Below are 23,434 nucleotides of genomic sequence, written 5' to 3'. Positions count from 1 at the left end.
AGCCCTGGTACTCCCGGTGCTCCCGGAACTCCTGGCTCTCCTGGCTCTCCTGGCTCTCCAGGCAGCCCTGGAACTCCAGGCAGCCCAGGCGCTCCAGGCACCCCAGGTTCTCCAGGCTCCCCCGCAGCCCCCGGCGCCCCCTCATCCAACACCAACAAACCCACCCGCCTCATCCCAACACCGACACCGACACCCTCAGCCTCCCGCGGCAGCTCCGCCCCACCAACCGAGTACACCGGCGGCGCTTCTAGCTTTGCCATCGGCAACGTCGGGGCCGCGGTCGTGGGTGTTGGCGCGCTTGTTGTTGCTGTGTTGTGATTATCATAGCCGTGGTCGGTTGACGTTGTAAATTTGGGCTGGGGATGGTTTAATTTCGTGGGGGAGAGGGAGAGAGGGAGAGCTTCGTGTATATATTAGGGAGCGAGGTAGATGAAGATTAATATTATCTGGCTTTTTTTTTGTGAATGTGGCTACAATGGGGTTGTTGTGTTTGTGATTGGTCTGTGTCTGAATAGCAAGGCAAAGGATATACACCTCCTTATCACCCACCATACACTGAAACATCGAAACACTTCTTCCTTTCTGTTCATCATCGTTGATCTGCCTAGCTATTATCTACCCGGATCTGCAGCTCGACAAATAAGGTGCCAATGTTAATGTACAAACAAACATTCTTCCTAGTTCCCATCTCACTCCGCTATCCAGGGTTTCTTAATTTCACCATCTAGTAGTCCCACTGTCCTGTTTGCCCGTTTCTGGACCTCTTGGTCGAGAGTATGATACTAGCGATGTTTTCTTCGGCTTTAACGTGGGATGACTGGCTGCTTGGCTGCTTGGTCGCGCTGGCTGTGCTGTTGGGAGCGGTTGTAGATGCACCTCTTGTTTTTTTGTTTACGTTGTTGATCGTGTGTCGCGGATCGCGGATCGCGGATCGGTGCGGGCTGTGGTGATGTTGATGGTCCAGATGATGAGATGTGATTTGATGTAGTGAAGCTGAGAAGCACGATGTATTACCCTTTCATTTCGGTCTACCAGCTTTATTCTTGCGCTTCTTGAACACCACACCAGTCGTCGTCGTGGCTTCAGGTTCAGGTTTAGTCTCTTCAGCTTCAGTCTTGACGACAGGCATGTCATGCTTTTCGCCATGCTCCTCCAATTCCAACGACGCATCATCCACAGGCTCATTCTTAACCACTGCCTCCTCCCTCTTAACCACCCTCTCTGCCTCCACATCCGCCACCTCACCCTCACCCTCACCCCCAACCCTAACCTTCTTCCCCGGAAACAACACATCCAAATCCACCTCATCCCCCACCTCCACATCCCCCACGCCCCTAAACACACTCCCCCAATTCCTCTTCCGCGACAGCACATGCCGCGCCAACTCCGCCTCCTCCTCCTCCTCGTCTCCCATGCGTCTCTTGCGCACGCCTCTGTTCAGCTCTAGCCCCGCGGCGGCAACGCCCTTCTTCTCGTCTTCTTCTTCTCCTTCTCCCTCTTTCTTGATCTGCGCGGGAGGGATCTGACGCACCGTCTGCCACTCCCCCGGCATCGCCATCTCCGCGCGATACTCCTCTGGCACCGCGACGCCGAGCGCGGCGAGTTGTGCGATGTGTGCTTTTACGTCTTGGGCTGTTGCTTTGCGCGGAGCTGTGGCCGTAGGTTGTGCTTGTCTCGGCGTCGGTTTCTGGTCTGGTGCACTACTACCACCAGCAGCAGCAGCACCAGCACTCCCTGTATTACCAGCAGCACCAGCACTCCCTGTATTACCAGCACCACCACCACCACCAACCAAACCATTCAACCGCGCAACCTCATCCCTAGCACGCTGCTTATCGCGGTCCTCGCGCTCCTTGTCGCGATTGATGGTGCGGAGGGAGCGCTGAATGGCGCCCTGGTGCCTGCCTGTTGCCTCGTGCTGTTGGCGTTCGAATTTAGTGTCGCGGACGAAGGTGGTGCAGAATTTGCACCAGTATTTGGGCTAGAGAGAGGGATATATTTGTTAGTTTGGAAGGGAGTGTGTTGTTGGGGTTTGGGGGAGATGCGTACTGTGGATTTCCAGTAGTCGGCCATTGGGTGGGTGGGGGATGTAGGTAGGTAGGTAGGTGTGTGTATGTTGTTACTTGTTGTTTGAAGGAGGAGAGGTAGGGAGGGAGGGAGGGAGAAGAAGAAGAAAAAGAAGAAAAGCCACAGACCGATCTATTTACATGACATACATACATACACACATACGTCAACCTTCAAAGTTCAACACGCGGAGACTAGCGTGACGAAGAGTACGTCTACAGCACCGCGTGCTGTAATATACCCATAGCCACTATCATTCACTCACATGTGAACACGTCCTTCTAATTAAATTACTGTATAGCTTCACTCAAAAGACAAAGAGGGGAATCAATTATGCAATCAACTCAACATCATGAACAACTCTCATCTCACCGAAGCCACAACGGCAATTATCCAAAACATATAATCCCAGCGATGAGCAGCAGCAGCAGCGACCAGACGCCTCCATGCACATACCTACATAAACCACCTTAACTCATGTACAGCTACACAACATCAAACCACTCACTTCCCCACAGCCACGGCACAGAACATAGCAATAGAACAAAGACGGCCGTCTCCCAATGCACAAGAAAGCCAAAAAAAGGGAGTAGCATGATATCAGCAGCAAACATCTACCCCGAATCGTATGCGTCTCTTGGCCCGCCATTTTCCTTTTCCACCACCATAAGACGCTCTGCCGCTTGATTACATCCTGATCGTGTGTCAAGTTTCCCCGAGACCTGCAGCCCCCCCCTTTCCATCCTGTTCATCCACCTTCCCCCACGCCGTTTGTATCCATCGGACTCACGCCCCCGTTCAATTGTGCCTTCCGCGCCTTCTTTACGCTCGCCGCGATCGCACTGCCCTCGTCCGCATCGATCCCTTGCTGGCCGTCCATGGCCTCTTCCTCCATTTCCGTGCCTTCATCTTCGAGCACTTCTTCTTGATCTTCCCAGAATCGTTTGGCTTCGTCTAGCTCATTTATGTCGTCAGGTCTACTGCGTAACCACTTCATGCGTGGCCCGGAACGAGCTCGTTCCGAAACGCGAAAGCCATAAATACGAGGCTCGTGTATATTGCCCGTACCCAGACCTGGAGCGAGGTTGTGTGGCGCGACGCCGTTGATAATGGATGGCTGCGGTGGTAGAGGAATGCGTGAAGTCGCCGGTATGCCGTTTATTATCGTCGACGCGGAATTTGTATCTGATGCCATGCGGTCATCTGTTTGCACACGCATCGTGCCAACGTCGAGTTCGGGAAATGTCATGAAGAAGAGGCAACCAAAAGTCGTCCCAAAGAAGGCACCATCGACGGACTGAAAGCGAGAGTTAGGTGGTGTGTAGACGTCGAGACAGGAGGGACAAAAAAGCTTGACGGTCTCTTGGCCAGGAGTATCGCTGCAGCCGACTGGTAAGACCTTTACGCCATTGCAGTTGACGCGCGGACAGAGACCGAAATGCTGCAAGTCGTACTTTTCGGCCATCTGCTGGATGCCAGGGCGGGAGATAATGAAACGTTGATGTATCAAGCCGTAAAGCAGCTCGGCTGAGCTTTCTATCATGCTCAGATCACTAGCCATGCGCATGTGTCGACGGTCTCCGGCTCTTCGGTAACCAGTAGGCCGATCACCTTCTCCCAGCATATCCTCTTCGTCCTCGTCCTCATCCTCCTCATCCTCCTCGTCCTCGTCATCATCTGGCTCCACGTCTAATATCATCTCCAGTGCTTCTTTGTACATGGGCACTTGTGATTGCAGGCCTGTGAGGTTGAAGTCGTCCTCTATAAAGTCTTCGGATACCTCTGCAAAGTATTCATGGCCGAGCAGACTGCAAAAGGACGATATCCAAGACTCCGCGACTTGTGACGAAGACGACATGTTGAAGGAGAAGACAGATGCTCAATCAAGGTACTCGTGCGTCGATGCAGTAAGACCGTAATACGAACTGAATCGGTAGCTTTGGTATATATTCCCAACCCTTCCGCAGCTACTCCGCGTATACCTGGAGAGCTCTTGATGTTCAGGCTGACTCTGCGAGCAGACTTGACGTATGAGTTGTGGAGACACACCGTGCCGTCAAATTCGCGACCAATATTCAGCCCCAACTGCCCAAGCTTCTCCACGGTATGTAGCCCGGATATATCTATCTCGAATGCGCAGGCGAATGAGTGAGGAGGTCGCAACGAGCGTGACGGCTGCCAAGATGAACCTCGTCGGTCGTGTAGGTAGTAAGATAGTAGGCCTCGAGCGAGGAATCTCAGGGTATAGGATTGACGTCAAAAAGGGTTCATACGCGGTGATCGACTAGTTCGTATCTATGAAGCCATGATAGGTGATCGAGGGGCGGGTGAATTCAGGTAGGTGCGGGGCTGACAAGTTGTGGTTCTGTGAGGAGGCAGGTAGGCAGTGTTAAAGAGGCTGAGAGGAGGATGAATCAGTGTACGGCGGATGTACTGAGATTGCAGCGGCGCCAACCTGGCATGAGGTCGGGAAGTGAGAAGGGTGTGAATAGTGATCGAGAGCGGTGCGGAGGTTTACCTGTCTGGATGTGTATTATGCAGCCGAGATGGGCTCAGCGCAGTCGCGTTCTGGTGTGCGCTAAGCGACTTTGGGCTGCAGAGTCACGTGCCAAGCATTTGCAGAAGTACAAAACTGGAGTCGACAGCCAAGAATGCTCCTTTCTATAAGCTGTGCCGGTCAATCGTCTGGTCATGTTCATTTCGTTCATTCAGAATAGATCTCTCATAATCCTCGCAAGCTCATCTTCCTGCCCAAATCCGCCGTCTTCCTCCGGCCGGCCCAGTACATAGGCCCCCCTATTGTTCATCACGCCGTTCCCATACTGCCCTGCTGCTTCAAACAGATTAGTGAGATCATTCGCCATTCCATTCGGACTATAGCTCATCGGCCCTTGCCCGACCCCATTAGAAAACAAGGCAAGCTCATTAACCTGATGGCCTGCTAGTCCCGCCATAGCAACCGCGGCAGACGAGTGGGCATCCGCCTCCGGGTTTCTCACATTCAGCCCGAGCTTGGGCGCGACTTCTTTCAGGACCTTTATCGTTTTCCAGAGTCGCTTCGACACGTGTGAGTTGGCAGACAGGCCGCGCACGAGGTCGAGTGCTGCGTAGAATTCCTGCCGACAGTAGTCGCTGTACCTGGCCGGCGCGTGGGAGACTGCCAGGAAGAGGACTGCCAGGGCGGATATGAGGAAGTAGTTGAACATCATCTGCTGGGTACGGTAGAGGTCGGATGTCTGGTTGGTGTGAGCGAGGACATCGATTGTGTCTTTCGCGATGGCAACAACGCGGTTGGCCGAGTCGATGTTCTCCATGATACTGGTGGCCGTGTGGAGGACTGGCCTGTATATAAGTATGCGCATCTGGTTGGCGCGAAGATACAGGGCGACCTTTAGGCGATGGGTGCCCCTGCTGCATGCCTCAGGGGTCGCATTGCTTCTGGGATGAGTGAACTTGAGCGATGGCGGTATCGATCGCAACCACTCTAAGATCTGGTAGTCGAGATACCCGATATCTTCCTTGTTGACATTGCTCGTGCTGTCGACATTGGCAACCGACTTCCAGACCTTTGAGCCAATCTGGCTGTAGGTCACCATGGCGGTCAGATACGGCGTCGAGTCATCCTATACCATCATTAGTGAAGCATTGCTGGACTCAATCTCTACTTACAGGTCTGGGAAGCAGGGGATCTATGTCTGCATCCTGCAACGCGAATGGCATGCCAGTACCAAAGCTCCACCTACGGTCCAGCACATATATAGACCAAAATAAGCGCACACCTTCATCTTTTTCCTCCGGCGTCTTGAAGAGAGTCTCATACGTCTCTCTCCTATGCAGACCCAGCTCCATACACAGCCTTGCAGCTAGTCCCACAACACGCCAGGCAAGCCCCTCATCATCGCGATGGAAATGATACATAGCCGCAAGCGCCAGCATCTGGATCCCCTTCATATCCACCGGCCCCATAAGTTGCGCATCAACCACAGGCGAAATATTCTCAAACATCTTCTTCCCCAGCTCACTCCGTCCGGTTCCCTCCAGAACTAGCGCAATCGACAATATGACCTTCAACAGATTCGTCTGATCATCATGAATCGCGTCTGCACCGGGAGCAGCAAGCTGCACGACTCCACTCCGGTTCGCAGCCTCAATGAACGTGTAAAGTAGCCGCGCATGCTGGACCACCTGCTCGATGTCCATGAAGGGATACATGATGCCCATCTCTTCGTGCCACACGCGACACAGCCGAATCGCCTCCTCCTTCTCGACGCCCCATACGGGGTCTTTGGAATGATGCAAGACTTTTTGCAGGACGCCCTGTTGATGCATCATGTGCGGTGGACTGGCAGCCGGTGTGCCGTTGAGCGTCGCCAGCGCGTCGTCTAGGCCGTCGTCTTGAGACGTAATGCCCATAGTTTGCAGACTCGATTTCGCAACCCCGATATTGAAAGTTGCGCTTGTAGGACCATGGAACCGCGGAAGCCTCGCCATCTGCGACCGACTGCGTACAGGAGAAATAGGAGGTAGTCCGGGGGTGTGGGCGGGTGCAGACCCCGAGGACCGCACATATTGTTTGCCGCCGCCTGGGAAGGGTTCGAGGGGAATTGCTCCGCCGGGGTCGATCTGCGAATGGAGACTGGAGAGGTTCTGGTAGAGTAGGTCGACCTGTTCTTGCAGATTCAAGAGTTGACTGTTCATCTGCTTAAAATCGCTGCCGTAGTAGTATCAGCCACAGGACCTGCAGACCTCATTGCCTTCCACCGTGTACGTACTCTGTATCTTTGAAATTATTGCAGCAGTTTGGCGCATACAGGCATTCGAGCGAGAGGCGACCGCATCGCTGACACGGCGTCTCGCCATTGCACTTGATCTTCCTTCTCTTGCACTCATTGCTGTACGTCGAATTAACCCCTCAAACTCCAGCGTCTTTCAAGTTCAAGTCCGAGAAGCAGCTTACCAGGCGATGGATATGTATCTGTTGCGCTTCGCCCGGGTCTGAGGTTGCGCGGAGTCGTCGGCTTTACGCTTATTCGAAGCAGATGGTGTGTCCGGACTATTGCTTGCGTCTTCGTCCTCGCGGGCCATTGTGCAAGACAGGGCGTCGACGACGCTGAGCACGAGTGTGCCAACCAGTGCGAGTAGGATGTATAGAAGAGAAATGAGAGCAGAGGATCGAATGACAAGGGAGAAGATTACCTCTAAACCATGATGAGTCTGGAGGTGTGCATGCGCATGCGGACGCCGCTAAGAGATCCCTTGCTGGGCCGGATTGTCTCGTTCTGGTTGCAGACTGCGGGGAAACTAAGTAGGGATAATCAGTCAAAAGTGTCGAGGGAGTAATTGGCCGTCTGAAACTGGTATGATTCATCGCATTATATGTTTTACTACAGTCATACTACTCTATGTGCATCTACACAGGCATCATGAACGCTTCCTCGGCTCTCTAACCGTCATCTTTCAAGCCTGCAGGGAGGCTTGTACTGACTTCAAGGAAGATATCCCGCGTGCGACCCCCATCTGCAGGGCAAACCCAGCCACTGACTTGATACTCTCCAAACTATCCAAGCCCATACTTCGCATCTTGAGCAGCACAGCAATCGTGCTTGTAATCGCCAGAAGCCTGAAGATGGCCTGCAGTCTCAGCTTCCACAGTCCCTTGGTCGTGTACTTGATGTTCCAGTCGCGCCATCTCGGAAACATGCAGCGGTACGTGAACCGTATCTGCGACCAAGGGTACACCGTCGGGTTCCATCCGTTCTCCATGAAGTACCAGCTATGGCATCCCCCTGACTGCCACACCATCGTCTTCAGCTTCTTCTGCAGTTTCGTCGTGTAGTCGATTTCGGCCTCTTTCTTGATCTCGGCTTGCTCGATGTCGCCGTTGAGGATGCCCTTGATGAACTTTAAGCTGTAGTTTACCATGTTTTCCGTGGCCAGAATGACAGAAGTGTGACCCGTCGCGGCTAGATTTCATGTTAGCGTGCGCCGAAATCCATCTATTTTGTGGAAACTTACTGTTTGGTCCGAAAATGGCAAAGAAGTTGGGGAATTCGTCCATGGCTGTGCCTTGGTATAGTTGTGGGCCACCGCGATCTTGCATCTGCTGTAGAAGATCGACTCCGTTGCGCCCCTTTACGACCAACGGATGAAGCCAGACTGTTGTATCGAAGCCGTTCGCCATGATAATCATATCAGCCGGAATCTCCTTCTTATCCATCGGAGCCTTCGATGAGGTGTCCTTGGGATCAGGATAAGTCCGGCCAGGCCCGATAGTAACAGTATGCTCGTGCACATGTGTCAGGGGCTGCGTCGTCACTTCAATCTTGGGATCATTCAGACCCGGGTACCAGGTCGCGTCGAAAATCCTCCTCTTACACCCAACACCGTAATTCGGCGTCAAGATCTCGTGATACTTCTCCGGAGTCGTCTTCTTGATGTGCCGTCGCAGTCTCTCCTCATACCTCGCTCGCTCTTTTGCCGCGAAGTCGTCTCCGCGGAAGTACCGGAAGTCATACTCTACTACGGCAGCTACAACCTTCCGCAGGGCGTTCTGTAGTCCCGGCACGTTATTGAACAGCTTCGGCGCGTACTTTGCGAAGGCCTCGTTGCCGCCCGGAGGCACAGTGCGGGGACTGACCCAGGGAGGACTCCTCATGAGCTGAGTGACGCTCTTCGCATTATAGGGCTCCTTCGTGAGCTTGGGGACCAGCTGCGCCGCGCTACATCCCGTGCCCATAACAATGATATCCTTATCCTTGAAGTCGTGGTGCTCTTCCCATCGTGCCGAATGGAAGACCGGGCCCTTGAAGTCCTCAATGCCGGGGATATTCTCAGGCCACGATCGCGGCTCCACCAGTCCTCCAACGGCACTGACAAGAACCTTGCAGCGAACAGTCTCACGCCCAACCACAACTGCCTGAGGACCGTCCCGATCAATGAGCGCTTGTCTTGCCTTGGCGCCCAAATCGCCCACGCCGGGGACGAGGTGCTTCAGCTCAACCTCCCAGAGCTTCTCTTCCTCCAGCCACCTGCAGTACTCCACATCCACGTTGCACTGTATCTTGTCCTCGATCTGAAACTTGGCGCACACGTCTCCAAGATACCGCTGCATCTCCGGGCCCGGGGGAAAGAAGGAAGTCCAATTCGGGTTCTGCGCGAAGGAGAAAGAGTATAGAATGGACGGACTTTTGTGCGTACCACGCTGTCAGCATCGACTCTCTCGTCTGCCTCCTTTGTTCTTCCAGGCATGTATTTGCAGAACTTACATGTCGCAAGCCACGCCCGGATACCGATTGATCCACCAGGTACCTCCAACACCACTCTGCCGATCGTAGATGCGGAACTGGTCGAATCCCAGCTTCTGCTTCAGCCTACAGCCCATCGCAATACCACTCTCGCCACCACCGACCACAACGACGGGAATATAGGTGTAGCTATCCTTGCCATAGCCATTGACCCTATGTATAGTCTCTGGATTCGTTCCCTTGAGCGTCATTTTCAAGGCGGGCAGACGTGAGGTTTACTGACTGACTGAAGTGAATCGACTTCCCTGAGGCTGAGGGAAAGAGACGGGAGAAGTTGAACGGAAGACGGTGACAAAGCAGCCTAAAAGCGAGCGATGTCTACATATGGTCCATTAGCGCGTCACGGCGTCACGTCCGCAACACCGTTAGCACATGGTTCGCCGACAGCTCGTGGACCCAAGCCCGCCATCGTAGAGTCGGTTCTTGGGGGCGGTATCCACTTCGAACTGCAAAGGGGGTATTAGCTTGCGGGTGCAGATACCGGGATTCACATCCATGCCTCGGTTCGCTTCCATTACTACTTTCGGTAACGCTTGCGGGGATGTGGAGACGGGAACAATGTGCATGCAGCCTGCACTGCAGGTGGACTATTATTATTGTAAGATTATCATGGTGATTTGTGATGATATTTTAGTAGCCATCTCACTCCATGTACGCCTCATCTCAGCACCCTTCTACCAAATAACGCATACATCACATACTCAATCCATACGCACGGGATGCAATTCATATATCTGAATCCTCGCGCTAACATCGGCATTGTGTCCCCACAGATCCATCGTCGGCGACTCCATCCATCAGATCTCACCTGTGACCTCATCCCTGTCCAGAAGACATCGATATAGATGACCCCATCCAATTGCACAAAAGAACGCTCAGCACAGTACATGCAAACAGCATTCTCATATTGATTGACACAACATGACAGTATCCAAACAACCGAGGGAGGTCACCAAACCGGAGCATCACAACAACGCATTCCAGGATGTCAAAGCGCGCCGATTTGATATATGTACAGTAGGCAGCCCCACGTTAGGAGTAATGAGGACTGAGTGAAACAAGATCCACCTCCACCGTCGCAGACATCAAATCCCCCATGCAACCAACACATTCAAAATCGCGCAAGTCTATACCAACATGAAGTCAGAGTGTTACTCCAAAGCCAATTCTAGCAATGTATATTGGGCTCAAGACAGGAAAACATACCACGTATCGGCAACTTTTTGTTCTCTCGAAGCATCAAGAGGTAAAGACAAGTTATAGTAGTGATATATACGTGATGGGCAGGGCAGGCATCCTTCATCCATACATCCGATCGATCGATTGCCCAGGATAAATCCCATCATCTCCGCTCCGTCGAACTCTAGAATAGTATATTCCTATATTACCGACTCCTTCCATCTCCGGATAACACTCACTACCCTATACACACGTCAAGTAAAAACCCATCAGCACGATGCATGCCTGAATAATGAAAATGTAACACCAAGGGACTATGACGGCGACAGGACGGCAGGTCTAAGTTCGCATTAGTCAAAAGGTACTCGCACAGCTATGAAGTGAAAACAGAAAACTCACCCAGCAAGAATCTCCGAGTCCTCAATCGACTGCGACTTCGTAACCATCATATACACCTCGCCCTGCAGGCCCTGCGGCACCGTACACTTCCCGCCCGTCAACGGCGCAAACTGCGCTCCGCCCGGAGCGGCAAAAGCACAGAACTGCGCACCGCCAGGCTGGTTTGCGTCGGCCAAGATGAGATCGTTGCCCGGGATCGCAGCAGCCGGGTTCTGCAGCGCAATGGACGGGAACGGTGTAATGGCAAGATTGGAGCCGGGCGGGCACGATTGGATGAATGGGGCGGCGAGGGTGAAGACAGCGCGTGGCTGGAGAGGCGTGTCGAATGCGGCGGGGATGGGCTCCTTGGATGCGGCTGAGCGGATGAAGGTTTGGTGACGGGCTTCGACTGTTGCGATGGTGGCTGCTTGGCCGAGGATGGCGGAAGAGTTGATCAGGGGTGCGGCGCCGAGATAACTGTGTGGAATTGAGCTCAATGTCCGTTCTGAACTGAACAAGTCCTTGTTTGTGCAAACTTACGCGGATACTCCGATGGCTTCTAGGACTTTCGCGGTAGCTACCATTGTCGCTGCGTCAGTGAAGCCGAAGTTGTAGGTGCATTGTTGCACCGGTTGGGCTCCCGCGGCGGCGATTGCAGAGGTGAGGAACGATACGTGTGTTGCTTCGGTCTGGCCGACCATCTTTAGAGAGGCGATGCTGGCTGCACTGAGGCCCAATGCCATGAAGTCGCTGTCGGGAAATTTGGCAAAGCCTTGTCTGTAGAATTCCGATTCAAGGTGCTCGGCAGTCAACGCACTACACACACTGTTAGCCTTTGCTTCAGTGTCTTGAACGACGGTGCTCACAAATTAAGAATATCAATATCTGAGAGTCCCCCACTGGGGGCGCCAGACTCCTGCCTAGCCTCCTTGACCGGAAGGGCATGGGTGACGACAGGTCCAAGGACGAAGATCCACTTCAGAGCTTGCTTGAAAGACGGCATTCTGGCGAACTGAGCAGAGAGGTACTTTGTGAGAGGATGATACACAAGTTAATCGTATTAGATCTGCTGTGAAAGAGTGTACAGATGTCCGACCAGGGACTATCGAAAGCCGAAAGAATGAATGTGATGATTAATTAAAGTGAACAGAAAAGCGAGAAGAGAAGGAGTCAGCTGCGAACTAATGATCTGTTGACTGCAACAAGAAAGAATCAAGAAAGGAACGCATGTCCGATGAGGGAACGAGCTGTCCACCTTATACTACACTGACCAGAGAGCCCAATGCTGAACCTGAGACAGGTTTGGACGCCACACAGTATCCAACCTTCAGGAGTCGACCGAGTGCCAGAAAAAAAAGACCCGCCTTGGGCACGGAGGAGGCGAAGTACTACTACGTGCAATTAGATAGCACACTCCTTCCGAACGGTTGTGTCGAAACTGGTTGTACACGATGGTGATGATGAAGGCCGTGGTGTTGCAGGTCAGGGCCGATGAGACGCGATAGCCAGAACTTGAAACCCGAGCAGCTTCAACGTCGCATCTTCATACCCGCGTCAGCAACAAAGCCCCACCCACCAGCGCTGGACAGCAGAGGAACATGGTACATCCGTTACAAGGCATTGTCCATCGCTAATGAACCTCTTGTCGCTTTTCTTCCGGGTGCTGAGCTTTCCGAGGGGCGGAAGAGGAGTATTGATACTACTAGATGCTACACAGTCCCAACTTCTACATTATGTGCCATCAGCCAAGCTCAATAATTGAATAAACAAATCAGTGGCAGTCAAAGGAGACAATATCATCCGCTTTCGAGACAGGGCGTCAAAAACTTTGGTGTGAAGTATAGTATGGGTTTCTGGATCCCAATCCCAGTGTAACCGACCGCGAACAGTGGCTGACCAGTTCACTGAGCCCCGGGTTTACGGCTGCCAAGTTAACTTGTCAAATACCCAAACGCTTTTGCCGCTGGATGCCCTTTAATCTTCTCACCGAAGATCCTGTGGTGTTGTGCAGCTCGGTCTCCATGTGATCATATAGGGACGGCTACGGCTGAAAGAACATGCCTGTCCAGGACACAAGCGACCAGGTGCTCGCTATCTTCATACTAAACCTTTATTACTACTGCTAGGAAGGAAATTACACGTAATTCTAATAAGCTATGTCATGTCTCAAGACCATCATCCACTTTACCGCTCTCGCTGGTCAATGGTACATAGCAATATCATGTACTGACTCATCTAGCGCTCAGGATTCTCGACTTTTCTCTCCTCTCTTTCCACCCGCCTACACGCTGAACGTATTGCTTCGCCTGGTGCCGTTTGTCAACGTTGACAACGGACCATTTGGTGCTCAGCCCAGGACCGTCACACGACTCCTCAGGTCGTTATAGTTGTAATGATTGGACGCGGCACAATTTGGACCGCTAAGCTTATGATTTCTGCTGAAAGATTCGTGCTTACTAGCCCGCATAGCTCGAAAGAGTGGCGAGCTATGCTGTCAGGAATGATGGAAAATACAAAGCAACCGTGGCTGACGATTGGTAGTATGGCTTGTCCTCTCAGAGAGCGTAGGGATTCATAGAGCGTATGGTCAGGCATCTGTACACATTTAGCATCTTTAGTGGCCCTGGCCTAATCATGCAAAAACTTACGGGGGACTCTTGCTGAGGTCCGTCTTTAGGATAACCGGTACGCGTGTCATCTCTCTCACGTCCTGGATATAATCGCCATCTACTTCTCTAAGCGAGAACAATTTGAGATACTTCTCCTTGTTCGTCAACTGTGTCTCGGGGGCATCAGTAGCACTCTGCGCAAGGCGAGAATCGGAATTGGTGCGATGAGGTGCTTGGCCGGATTCGAGGCTGCCCCTGGTTGGTGAAGGCGGCATGCTCTGGGTTGGACGATCTGCAGCACTCAAAGAGACTCCCGCAGTCATCTCTGTAATCTCTGACGCATCATCGTCATCATCGAAAAGCGCATCAACATCATCTGTCGACATGGTACCAGTGTCCATTTGTCGCCGCTGGGCCTCCTCGTGCTCTTTCGCGCGCTGTTTAGCTGCTTCTGCGTCACGAGCGGCAGCTACAGCTTGGGCCGACCGAGAGTTGCCAGGCTTGGGGCGCTCATCCTCAGGAACATAGGCGGAAGACGGCACACCTTTCTCCCAGTAAAGCTCGAGAAGGCGCTTGTTCTTGTCAAACTCGGCCTTCTTGAGCGGTAGCTGATCGCAGTGGACACGTTTCTCAAAGCCAAACTCGGGAATCAGGACATCAAACGCAGATTCGTACACGCAAAGCACCACACCTTCACTGATCAAATCACCACCAGCCTCTTGACGGAGCTTGTCCATACGGCGGCACGACTCGATATGTACACTTTGTTCCTGGGCGGCATGGGCCGAGTCCTTCTTGGTGTTCGCAGCTTCTGCAATTTTGGCAAGTGTATCTGCGTCCTCCTGGAACTCAGTCGCGCCTTCGGAGAGAATTGCCTCGAGCTGGCGATGGACGACGATGTCAGCATAACGGCGAGATGGGTTCGTAAAATGAGTGTACACTGGAAGGTTTAGCGCGTAGTGTGCTTGCTGATCCTCTGGTACACGTCCAGCGACGTAGTACTTGGCACGTGACATTGATTTGACAAGTAAGGTTTCCATGCCTTTGCGAAGATCGTCCTCGTCGATGGCGAACAGGCTGTTTTGTAGAGTGCCACTGCTTGTTGTGTCAATGTCGTAGCCAATGGCGTTCATACGATCAGCAAAGGTCTGCAATCTCCTGGGGTTTGGCGAGAGTTGACGTCTGAGGAAAGCCTTCTCTGGAAGACCTGCTAGAAGCTTTTTGGCAACAAAGGCGTTGGTCTTGTGGCTGATCTCTTCTATCAATTCATGAGCTGGGGACGAGTCAAAGATGTTCTGTTCTACAGGAACATTCTCGTCGTCCAATTGGTACAAGAGGCGTAGAGGTGGGATGTCAGGAGACCGGTTGCCAAAGCGAGCCTGGCGGAACCGTTCAGTAATCTGGTAGAGCATTTTGATGGCTTGCACTCTCGATTCCGCCAATCCAGAGTCGCCGCGTCCTCCAATGATCTTGTCGACCTCATCGTACGTCAATTTCCCAGAGCTCTTGATAACAGCTTTGCCAACCCAGGTCTCGTCATCGATGACATTTCCAGTGTCCTTCTGGATCTTGAAGACCACACTGACAGTGTATCTTTCTTCGCCAGGGCTTAAACAGCATATGTCGGTAGCCAGCTTAGGCGGTAGCATATTGACAGCTCTGTTCATCAAGTAGACAGCGGTACCTCTCTTCTTAGCCTCGCGGTCGACCAAGGAGTTTGGCTTGATGAAATGGGCCACGTCGGCAACATGGATACCGACTTCAATATGACCATCGGCAAGAGTCTTGACATGAATGGCATTATCCAGCTCTTTGCTACCATTCGGATCGATTGTGAAAGTCTCTTCCTCTCGGAAATCACGGCGATTTTCAAGACCTCGCTCGCCGTCATTCGCGACGGACCAATCATCAAAACCGACATTCTTGAGTACAGCATCCGAGAAGTCGTCAGGGCCAAAGTTGTTGTCACGTAGCAGAGCATCAGTCTCTACTCTCAAATCGCCCATTTCGCCAAGCTGCTCAACCAGCGTTCCGAATGGATGAAGGGATGTAATTGGCCAACGCTTGATGCAAGCCACGAAAATGCGATTGGCGTAGTCTTGGTGCTTCTCAACGAAGTCTCGGGGTGCCTGTTCAGTTGGAATGGCAATCAGGGGCACGCGCTTGTCTGTTGGCTTGAACCACACAATTTTGGGTTTCTCTTGCTGTCGCTCATTTTGATGACGTCCGTGGTTCCCTTCGCGGGCTTGACGTTCGGCCTCCTGCTTCTCTTTGGTGGCCTGGCTGCTGGGACGAAGAAGTCCGAGAGTACCCGAGAACATCTGGCCTGCGACACGCTCTACGACGGCAACAATGTGACCGGCATAGAGTGGCTTCTGCTCATCGTTAATCTCTTCTTCCTCCATAAGCAGTAAGCTTTGTCCTTCGACTTCAACATCATCGTTCTTCTTTTGCGTAGGACGTTGTCGCAGGCTACCACGACGACGGAGAGAACCGTCTCCGCCAGACTGGCTAGATTCAGGCTGCGTAGTAGCATCATTGACTGCCATACTACCGCCACGAGTATCCGAGTTGTCCTTGCGCTTCTTTTTCTCTTCTTTCTCGCGCTTCTGGCCCCATACTTCATCGACATCCAGGAGCTCAACAGCTACGAAGTCTCCTTCGAGAGCACGATTACGGTCCTTGCTACCACAGATGAAAATGTCTGCATCCAAATCGGTCGTCGTAACGTAAGCATCGCTGCGGTTCTTCTTATTGACACGTAGGATACCGGAAACAAGCTGGCCCTCCGACAGTAAAGTTGGCAGAGAGGCCTGAGGCAGGTAGGGTGTAAAGAGCGTCTTGCGTTGCTGTTGTTGCTGCTGCTGAAGAGACATTTGAGGCTGAGCATGCTGGCTAGCTTGTAAGCCACCCATCTGGCCATTCATTTGTGCAGCCTGGAGGGCCTGAAGGTGAGCAATCTGCAGGGGATTAATGTTCTGTCCATACATCTGAGGAGGAACGAGCATCTGGCCCTGGGGGAGCTGCACAAGTTGCGGCTGTTGAGGATACTGGAAATTGCCGATGGAGCCAATGGATTGATTCATGGATCCACGGGCGCGGTGTCCAGGCTGGAAGGGCGCGGCACCTGCTGACTGATTCAAGTTGAAGTTACCCATGTTGCTATTCTGCTGGTCTTGCGGTTGCTGCTGCTGCTGGTTGTTAGGCTGCCTCCAATTCCCGTCAAAGTTGCGAGAAGAAGCTCGGCCATGCCCACTGCCTCGGCGCTGGAAGTCCGATTGAGCTGAGTTGTCAGGTTGGGCGGGAAATTGGAATGCAGGACCCCCGCGACCTCCTTGTCCAGAGCCGCGTCCACCCCCTACGGCCATGCTCTGGCTGCGACCGTGGCCGCCGCGCTGAGCACGGCCTGCCGCTGGAGGCTGCTCGCCTGTTGGAGCTCCGACAGGGCTGGCGTCTCGGTTGCTCGAGGTTGTGGAAGTGCCAGTGGCTCCTGGAATAGGAAATTGAAAGCCAGATGTCTTTCTTTTCTGTTCAGCCAATTCCGCAGCCTTTTTGGCCTCAGGTAAGGCTAGCGAATGGCGACGTGTATGGCCAGATCCCGGAGGACCCTGGCCACGGCCACGTGGGTTTACATTCTCACGACCTTGCGGCTGCGAATTGTTGTAATCCTGGAATCCAGAGGCACCCGAGGACGGAGCTGGTGGGGGACCCATACCAACATTGGGTAAGGCGGACTGGTTGCGTCTGTGAGCAGACGGCTGCGAGGGCGTGTTCAATGACACAGACATTTGCTGTTGCATCTGTTGTGGAAATTGAAACTGGTTCGTATGGGGCGATACATTGGCCATTTGTCCTTGCATCTGGTATTGGCCACCTTGCATATGTTGCTGGTTTGGAATCATGCCCATGTTGAGATACTGCTGATGAGTTGCGGCGATCTGCTGCTGCTGCACCTGAAGAGCTTCAATCTGTTGTGCAAGAGCGAGTTGTTCCACTGAAAAATGTTGTCAGTAATCCAGTATCTCGAATGCAATGTCAGGTATGGACTTACTCATAAGAGGAGTCAGCTCAGAAGGGCTGCGGCGATGTGCAATGTGCAGTCTACGTCCTGCCGGTCCTTGCGGACCAGTATGTCCTTGTTGATCCATGATAAAGGTTTGACAGGAGAATTACAGGTCTCGACTCTTTAACACTGATATACGATGATATATACGTATGACGTAGGTAGGTAGGTAGGTATGTCGGAAGAAGACCAAAGTCTCGACAGAACACTATGAAGAGCAACAGCCAGTTAGTGATGTCCATGGCAAGATGGCCAATCAATATGGGTTGATTGGTGCTCACCAAGGGTGTTACGGACCTTGGACTGATCAACAGTGGGTGAAAGTAAGCTGTGAAGGAAGTGACCAAATGCAATCCGCTAACAGAAATCTGCTGAGGAAGATGCGCAAGTATGATGATGTCAATGCTTCATGCAGATCGTTGCGTTGTGAGGAGCAGACGAAGGCTTGAAGGCTTGGAGGTTTACAGTCTCAGAGTAGACTGGTTGCGGACGGGAGCGATTGTTATTGAGGGGGCCGGAGGAGATGCAGATCAAAGAGTGCACTGCACCTGCGCGGGTAACACGTCGTGACTGCGGCAATGAAGTAGAGGAGTAAGCCACGATCAAGTCAATTGGGATAGAGACTTGAATGGATCGAGGTCGATGGAAGAAGCTGAGGGTGGGATGTCGGAGTATATTGGGCGATTGCCGTGCACGGTCTGTTACTGAAGTAGGGAAAGTGAATCCCAGGTATAGTTGGGAAGGAACCGAAGCAAAGGAGGGTGACGAAGAATGACGGGACGACGCTCAACGACAAGGAGGGCGACGATGAAGGATGAGGGAGAGAGAGTGAGGGAGTGTGAAGATGAGAAGAGAGAGAGAGAGTGTGTGTGGTGTAAGAGGAGAAGAGAGAGAACAGGAGAGAGTGACGACGATGGATGGATGCTCGCTCGCACAACTGGTGGTGGTGGAGCTGCTCGTTGAGAGCGCCTGGTGGTCTGTGCGTCGGGCTCGAGCGTCGGGAGCGTGTAGATCTGTTAAGGAGAGACTCCCAAACATGAAATATCTTCTATCGCGCTAAACTGCTATTAGACTTATACTACTGCTCCATCAGTCTATCTTGCAATCTATTTTACTCTTCACTAATGCATGCGTCGAATCCGGTGGCTCGTTCTCCAGCTTCGTAGTGTAACCTCCTGTCGACCGTGATGACCTACCTACCCCTCCTCGATCGAAGGTCGAAGCTCCAAAACCAGGTACGAGTCAAGGTAGGTAGGTAGACCAGCGTACATAGACTAATGACCAAATGAACAATGACCCAAACCTTTGACATACATACACCACGTAAATAGCGCGCTCTGTCACTCTCCTTATGGTTATTCACACTGCCAAGCATTCACACTTCCTGCCCTTAAACCATCACATGATACAGGTAATATGTCATTGCGTCTACCGCGTCTGCTTTACTGATTGTGCTACTAAGTTGTGATCATGCCACCGATACTGGTATTCGGTGACGCCATGTGTACTTCATGTTTTGAAGCGAGAGAGGAATTATTCGAAAACAGAGAGTGGTGTTTGTACATATGATAGTGCGTGTGAACACTCATACATTTCATCCATCACCAACAGCCATACATACCTTAACTCATACAGATCGGTCTACTTGCGGAGGTCTTATTGACAGAATGCTGCGTTCCAAATAGAGTATATGCATTCAGTCTACCTTCCGCTCCCACTGATGAAGCCTTGTACTATCTCCCAGGATGCGCGCTAAATTCTATGGTTAATCACCGACTAGACCTTTCAATCCGACTCTACCTTTATCCTCCACTGTCGTAAGATCGAAAGTCTATTGTGCTGAGCTCATAGCCCTCAGCTTCTGTTGTTCCTCGGGCGTCAACGCGTTGAACAAGTCATCAAATCCAGGCTTCGTCGAGGCGCCTTGGAAGAATTGAAGAAGATATGTCTGCGTCTCATCGTCCTTTCCGCGAGTCGCTGCGTCGGTGTCGTAGCCCATAAGGTCTTGTTTCGTCATTCCCAGGCCAAGATCGATAACGTCGTCATCTTCCCATCCATCGTCGTCGTCAGCTTCATCATCAGCGGCCTCCTGTGCATTGCTGCCATCGAGGTGGCTAGCCATGCCAGAAGCCGAGAGAAGCTCTTGGACAAGGACTTTGAGAATCTTGAGGGGGGCGGGAATGATGGCGAATTGGTCTGGATCTGAATCGTTGTTGGTACACGGAATCTCATCGCTAAAGCTGAAGACATTCGAAGGAAATGAGGATGTTGAAAGTGGCGTATTAGGAAAGTCTGGTGTGTTTGGAGTGCTCGCAGAATACATAGAAGCCGGGTAGCTAGACGGAAAGCTTGAAGAAGAAGTGGGCGACAACAACGACGGTGTAGAATTGTTGTTGCTGCCATATTGTGCATTTTGCGCAGCTAGAAAGTCACGGTAGACAGGAGATCGAGAAAAGTACCTACTTTGCTTTGCACGCGACCGAGTCATGATGCGGTCGCTGGTGGGAACGATAAGATCGCCTTTAACCTGTACCTGCGACAGTCTGGCATCCTCAAGCTCATACAGCTTCGATAGAGCAATGACACTAGCAAAGTCAGCAACACTTCCGAACTGTACAAAAAGCCAGACTCACTTCTGTCGAATCTCGTCGTATCCCACAAAGTGGATCGAGTTCTCTAGCCACTTGGCAAGAACCGTCTGGAGCCCCGTCTGCGGCCCTTGCTCCGTTTGTATCTCAACCTGTGCTAGAAAGTCCACTACCTCTTTGGCACTGACCAAAGACAAGCGTGCAAACACCAGGGTCAGACTTTGAATAAGCTGGATCTTTGAGGCGCTTCCCAGTCGTATAGCGACAGCCTTCAATAGCTGTTCCAGGAATGGACCAAGTCTCTCTGAGCCTGCCTTCTCTACAACTTCTGCAGCCAAAGCACCAACCTCTGCGGCCGCATTGTCATCTACATCAGGGCCCAGTAGGCGATCAATAATGATCAGCACTACTTCCAGACCGCCCTTACCGGACTCATCGTGCCATTCGAACAGCTGCTTGTAGTCATGTATGATCATGTTCTTGACAGCGAGAGTCGCAGCTTTGAGTAACTCGTCGTCATTTGAGCCAAGTAGGAGCCTGTGTAGTTTTGGCATGATTGCAGCGACAAATCCTTGCGGAAGTGGTTCCGAGCCATGTTCAGCGAGGGTAGCAAGAAGACTGGCGGCGAGGTTTGTCAAAGTACTTTCTTCTATCAGCGTACCTACATCGAAAGCTCCATTGATTGTTGGGAGGACTTTATGGCATAGCTGAGTGTACGCGTCCGGGCCGAGAAGCGCGGTCTGGTTGACAACGTCATCGAATGTGTCGTTGACAATCTCTTCAAGGTGGAAATGAGACCCTTGGCTTGCAACCGTAAAAAGGAGGTCGAGACCGTTTCCGGTAAAACAAACACGGATATCCAATAGAATCGCATCCCTGAGACTCTCAACAAAAGTGACGAGGAGATCTTCACTTTCTGCCATGTCTGCCATATCATGTGCTGAGATATAGTTGGACAAAGCCGCAATCATTGCCTCCTGCAACGGAGCGGTAACGCTGCGGTCTAGAGTCTGAATGTAGTGTTGCATAGCTCGAATGCAGGAGACTTTGACGACCTCGGAGTCGTCACTATTGATCGCCCGGATCGTAGCCTCGAGGAACTCAACGCCAATCTGGCCCAGCCCCTGTGATGTACTTCGGACCAGACTTCCAGCCACAAGGTAGCCACGAGCTCTCAAGAACTCTTCGGGCTGCTGCATTGCATACTTGACGTAATCGATGAAGCCATTGCCGACTTCAAAGTTCAAGAACCGGTCTCTGTCTTGATAGTCGCCCAGGAATTGTCCCAGTATGAAGAGAGCGGACTCTTTGGCTTTCCACGACTCCGTTGAGGAGTAGAGGGTCTGTGTGTACGAGAGAAGACCTTGTATGGTGGGATCATTCAACCACTCGCCCAACTTGATTACGAGGTCGCCACATCCTGTTCTGGGCGTGTAGTTCGCAGTGACACTGGTCTCCTCAGATAGGAAAATGTTTACATCAATGTTCCACAACCCCTCCTCCTCAGTGGTGATCTGCGCGAAAGCAACGGAGAGCTTCAAGAATTCAGTGACCCAATTCGCGTTGCTCTGCAATTGTTTCTCCAACTCCTTGCGGACTGGTGCAGCACGCAGACATGCCTGCATGAAATCCAGCTCTTCGAGGACAAGAAAGTCCAGAGTGTAAGGTAGACCGTCCGAATCTTCTAATCTGCTTTGGCGCTCATCGTAGATGTACATATGGTGATACGCAGCCTGGATCGATGAGAGTTCGTCCCATGTTGCGGAGAACAAAGCCGTGCTGTATTGGGCTAGAAGGAAGGAGAAAGCAGACCTGATGCGCATCAAACACTGCCATGATCAGTACGTTGTCATACTCTGGTCTGAGAAGAGCCTACCTTCACCACCTGTAGTTTCAAAGCCAATAAGCCGCGGTATGCTTCAGCTGCAGGAGTTTCCGACTCCTCGTCCTTTTCCGAAGGAGGTTCCGGCAATTTAGACTTCATGACATCGAGGAAGAAGGGCAGCCACGCAGCCAGGACTTCGTCAGCAAAGGATCTGACCGCCGCCTTGTTATCTTCGGCCACAATCTCCAGGGAGTCAAAGCATCCGCGCAGAACGTTGACAGCCAATGCCCTCAGCATGTTCTTCTTACTCTCATCAGCCACGACGGCATGGATGGCGGTGATCAGATCCCTGGCCACAGCGAAGAATTGGTCATCGCTGAGACTCTCGTCGACCATATCACCCAATACTTTTAGCGCGCCATGTAGTTGTGAATCGTTCGCGGTAGGGATGAGGTGGAGCAGGGTGGGCAGCAGGTCGGGCCACTCGTCTGGGTAGTCGGCGCTGGCAATCTTGCTGACGACATAGCTAGCAACGGCCTTGATCTTCCTATCCGCGGTCGGGCTTGTCGCAAGCTCTAGTAAGGACTGTCGGATCCGTATCTTGCTCTCATCATCGACCAGCACTTGGCCCTTGAACTCGTCCAGACCGGCCGACCAGCCAGCAAGCACAAACGCCCTGAGCGTCAACAGAGCGGACTGGCGGATACCGATGTGCACACTGTCGTGTGAAGCGATGCTGATGAGCGACAGTGGAAAGGCAGGATTGGTATAGGATTGTAGAATCTGCAGTTCGGCCTGTTTGCGGGGACCCTCGTGGGGAGACTGCGTCTCGGCAAGGACGCGAACCAGTTGCTCCTCCATGGTTTAGAAAGGTTTAGTGAGCCAGGATGCTGATAGAGGACGCGTGACCAGTGGGATCGAAGGAATGTTTAGTGTGGTAACACGCGTGGATCGCGACTTGGGGGAGTAGTTTGCGGCTTTGTTTTGGTGGGGAATTATTTTTGGCGAATCCTCTGGAGTCCGGGGCAGAGGAGGGGGAACTTTAGGTTTGAGCTGTGGCGCAGGCGAGGTGGCTGGCTGAACTGTCTATGGATCGGATTGTGGCTAGTGACGTAGGTCTATCTGAACTTCCTCATTCAATTTGAACGACCGACGACGTTAAAGTCACTGTTACTGATGACCTGGGGCAACAAGTCCCAGCAATACGAATCACACTCACCAGTCAGCAACTCGTGGCAGTCCAACAACACAAGCCTGAAATCCGCGTCCAAGTCCGCACCCACTCACGAACAAGATATCAAAAGAACTCTGCGAACAAAGTGACGGTCGGCAGGCAGGAAGAAGTAGCAGAAGCAGAAGCAAACACAAAGCAAGAAAACTCTCCTCTACAAATCCCAACACCACTCGAGCCGGGAACGTCT

The 23,434-nt window shown here is 52.3% G+C and overlaps 8 protein-coding genes across 8 annotated transcripts in view; 1 reads left to right on the top strand and 7 right to left on the bottom strand.

Moving 5' to 3' along the window:
• EJ05DRAFT_522024 (uncharacterized protein) overlaps positions 1-670 on the top strand; it is a gene marked incomplete at its 5' end in the record, with an annotated part of 2,189 nt that extends 1,519 nt beyond the window's left edge. The window contains one exon of the mRNA XM_033748776.1: positions 62-670. Within this exon, the coding sequence (XP_033604267.1) occupies positions 62-318 (257 nt within the window). The 3' untranslated portion in view covers positions 319-670. The remainder of the gene's footprint in view (positions 1-61) is intronic.
• On the bottom strand, positions 583-2,208 carry EJ05DRAFT_507439 (uncharacterized protein). The gene is made up of 2 exons (XM_033747919.1): positions 2,050-2,208; positions 583-1,981 (listed from the first exon to the last, which is right to left on the bottom strand). The coding sequence occupies exons 1-2, from the start codon at positions 2,071-2,073 to the stop codon at positions 1,019-1,021; spliced, it is 987 nt and encodes a 328-aa protein (XP_033604266.1). The 5' UTR covers positions 2,074-2,208; the 3' UTR covers positions 583-1,018.
• A 576-nt stretch (positions 2,209-2,784) lies between these two features.
• EJ05DRAFT_185809 (casein kinase II beta 1 subunit) lies at positions 2,785-4,200 on the bottom strand. Its single transcript, XM_033739637.1, has one exon. The coding sequence runs from the start codon at positions 3,923-3,925 to the stop codon at positions 2,816-2,818; it is 1,110 nt and encodes a 369-aa protein (XP_033604265.1). The 5' UTR covers positions 3,926-4,200; the 3' UTR covers positions 2,785-2,815.
• A 504-nt stretch (positions 4,201-4,704) lies between these two features.
• Positions 4,705-7,300, bottom strand: EJ05DRAFT_448265 (fungal-specific transcription factor-like protein). Its single transcript, XM_033742299.1, has 4 exons — positions 7,025-7,300; positions 6,840-6,959; positions 5,737-6,778; positions 4,705-5,690 (listed from the first exon to the last, which is right to left on the bottom strand). Exons 1-4 carry the CDS (start codon positions 7,150-7,152, stop codon positions 4,776-4,778), a joined length of 2,205 nt encoding a protein of 734 aa, XP_033604264.1. The 5' UTR covers positions 7,153-7,300; the 3' UTR covers positions 4,705-4,775.
• Positions 7,301-7,409: 109 nt separating this feature from the next.
• Positions 7,410-9,785, bottom strand: EJ05DRAFT_460636 (FAD/NAD(P)-binding domain-containing protein). Its single transcript, XM_033742617.1, has 3 exons — positions 9,333-9,785; positions 8,083-9,251; positions 7,410-8,030 (listed from the first exon to the last, which is right to left on the bottom strand). Exons 1-3 carry the CDS (start codon positions 9,560-9,562, stop codon positions 7,525-7,527), a joined length of 1,905 nt encoding a protein of 634 aa, XP_033604263.1. The 5' UTR covers positions 9,563-9,785; the 3' UTR covers positions 7,410-7,524.
• A 1,000-nt stretch (positions 9,786-10,785) lies between these two features.
• On the bottom strand, positions 10,786-12,175 carry EJ05DRAFT_185703 (uncharacterized protein). Its single transcript, XM_033739636.1, has 4 exons — positions 11,795-12,175; positions 11,469-11,744; positions 10,950-11,405; positions 10,786-10,889 (listed from the first exon to the last, which is right to left on the bottom strand). The coding sequence occupies exons 1-4, from the start codon at positions 11,929-11,931 to the stop codon at positions 10,865-10,867; spliced, it is 894 nt and encodes a 297-aa protein (XP_033604262.1). The 5' UTR covers positions 11,932-12,175; the 3' UTR covers positions 10,786-10,864.
• A 909-nt stretch (positions 12,176-13,084) lies between these two features.
• Positions 13,085-17,956, bottom strand: EJ05DRAFT_185701 (RNB-domain-containing protein). Its single transcript, XM_033739635.1, has 4 exons — positions 17,898-17,956; positions 17,589-17,808; positions 13,577-17,531; positions 13,085-13,523 (listed from the first exon to the last, which is right to left on the bottom strand). The coding sequence occupies exons 2-4, from the start codon at positions 17,683-17,685 to the stop codon at positions 13,484-13,486; spliced, it is 4,092 nt and encodes a 1,363-aa protein (XP_033604261.1). The 5' UTR covers positions 17,686-17,808; positions 17,898-17,956; the 3' UTR covers positions 13,085-13,483.
• Positions 17,957-19,032: 1,076 nt separating this feature from the next.
• EJ05DRAFT_185626 (ARM repeat-containing protein) lies at positions 19,033-23,004 on the bottom strand. Its single transcript, XM_033739634.1, has 3 exons — positions 22,065-23,004; positions 20,234-22,017; positions 19,033-20,185 (listed from the first exon to the last, which is right to left on the bottom strand). Exons 1-3 carry the CDS (start codon positions 22,872-22,874, stop codon positions 19,432-19,434), a joined length of 3,348 nt encoding a protein of 1,115 aa, XP_033604260.1. The 5' UTR covers positions 22,875-23,004; the 3' UTR covers positions 19,033-19,431.
• Between the last annotated feature and the right edge of the window lie 430 nt (positions 23,005-23,434).

This window comes from Pseudovirgaria hyperparasitica (genome assembly GCF_010093815.1).
Source record: "Pseudovirgaria hyperparasitica strain CBS 121739 unplaced genomic scaffold EJ05scaffold_2, whole genome shotgun sequence".
Lineage (NCBI taxonomy): Eukaryota > Fungi > Ascomycota > Dothideomycetes > Acrospermales > Acrospermaceae > Pseudovirgaria > Pseudovirgaria hyperparasitica.
The sequence above is the reverse complement of the archived record's forward strand: the minus strand, read 5'-3'. Positions and strand labels throughout refer to the sequence as shown.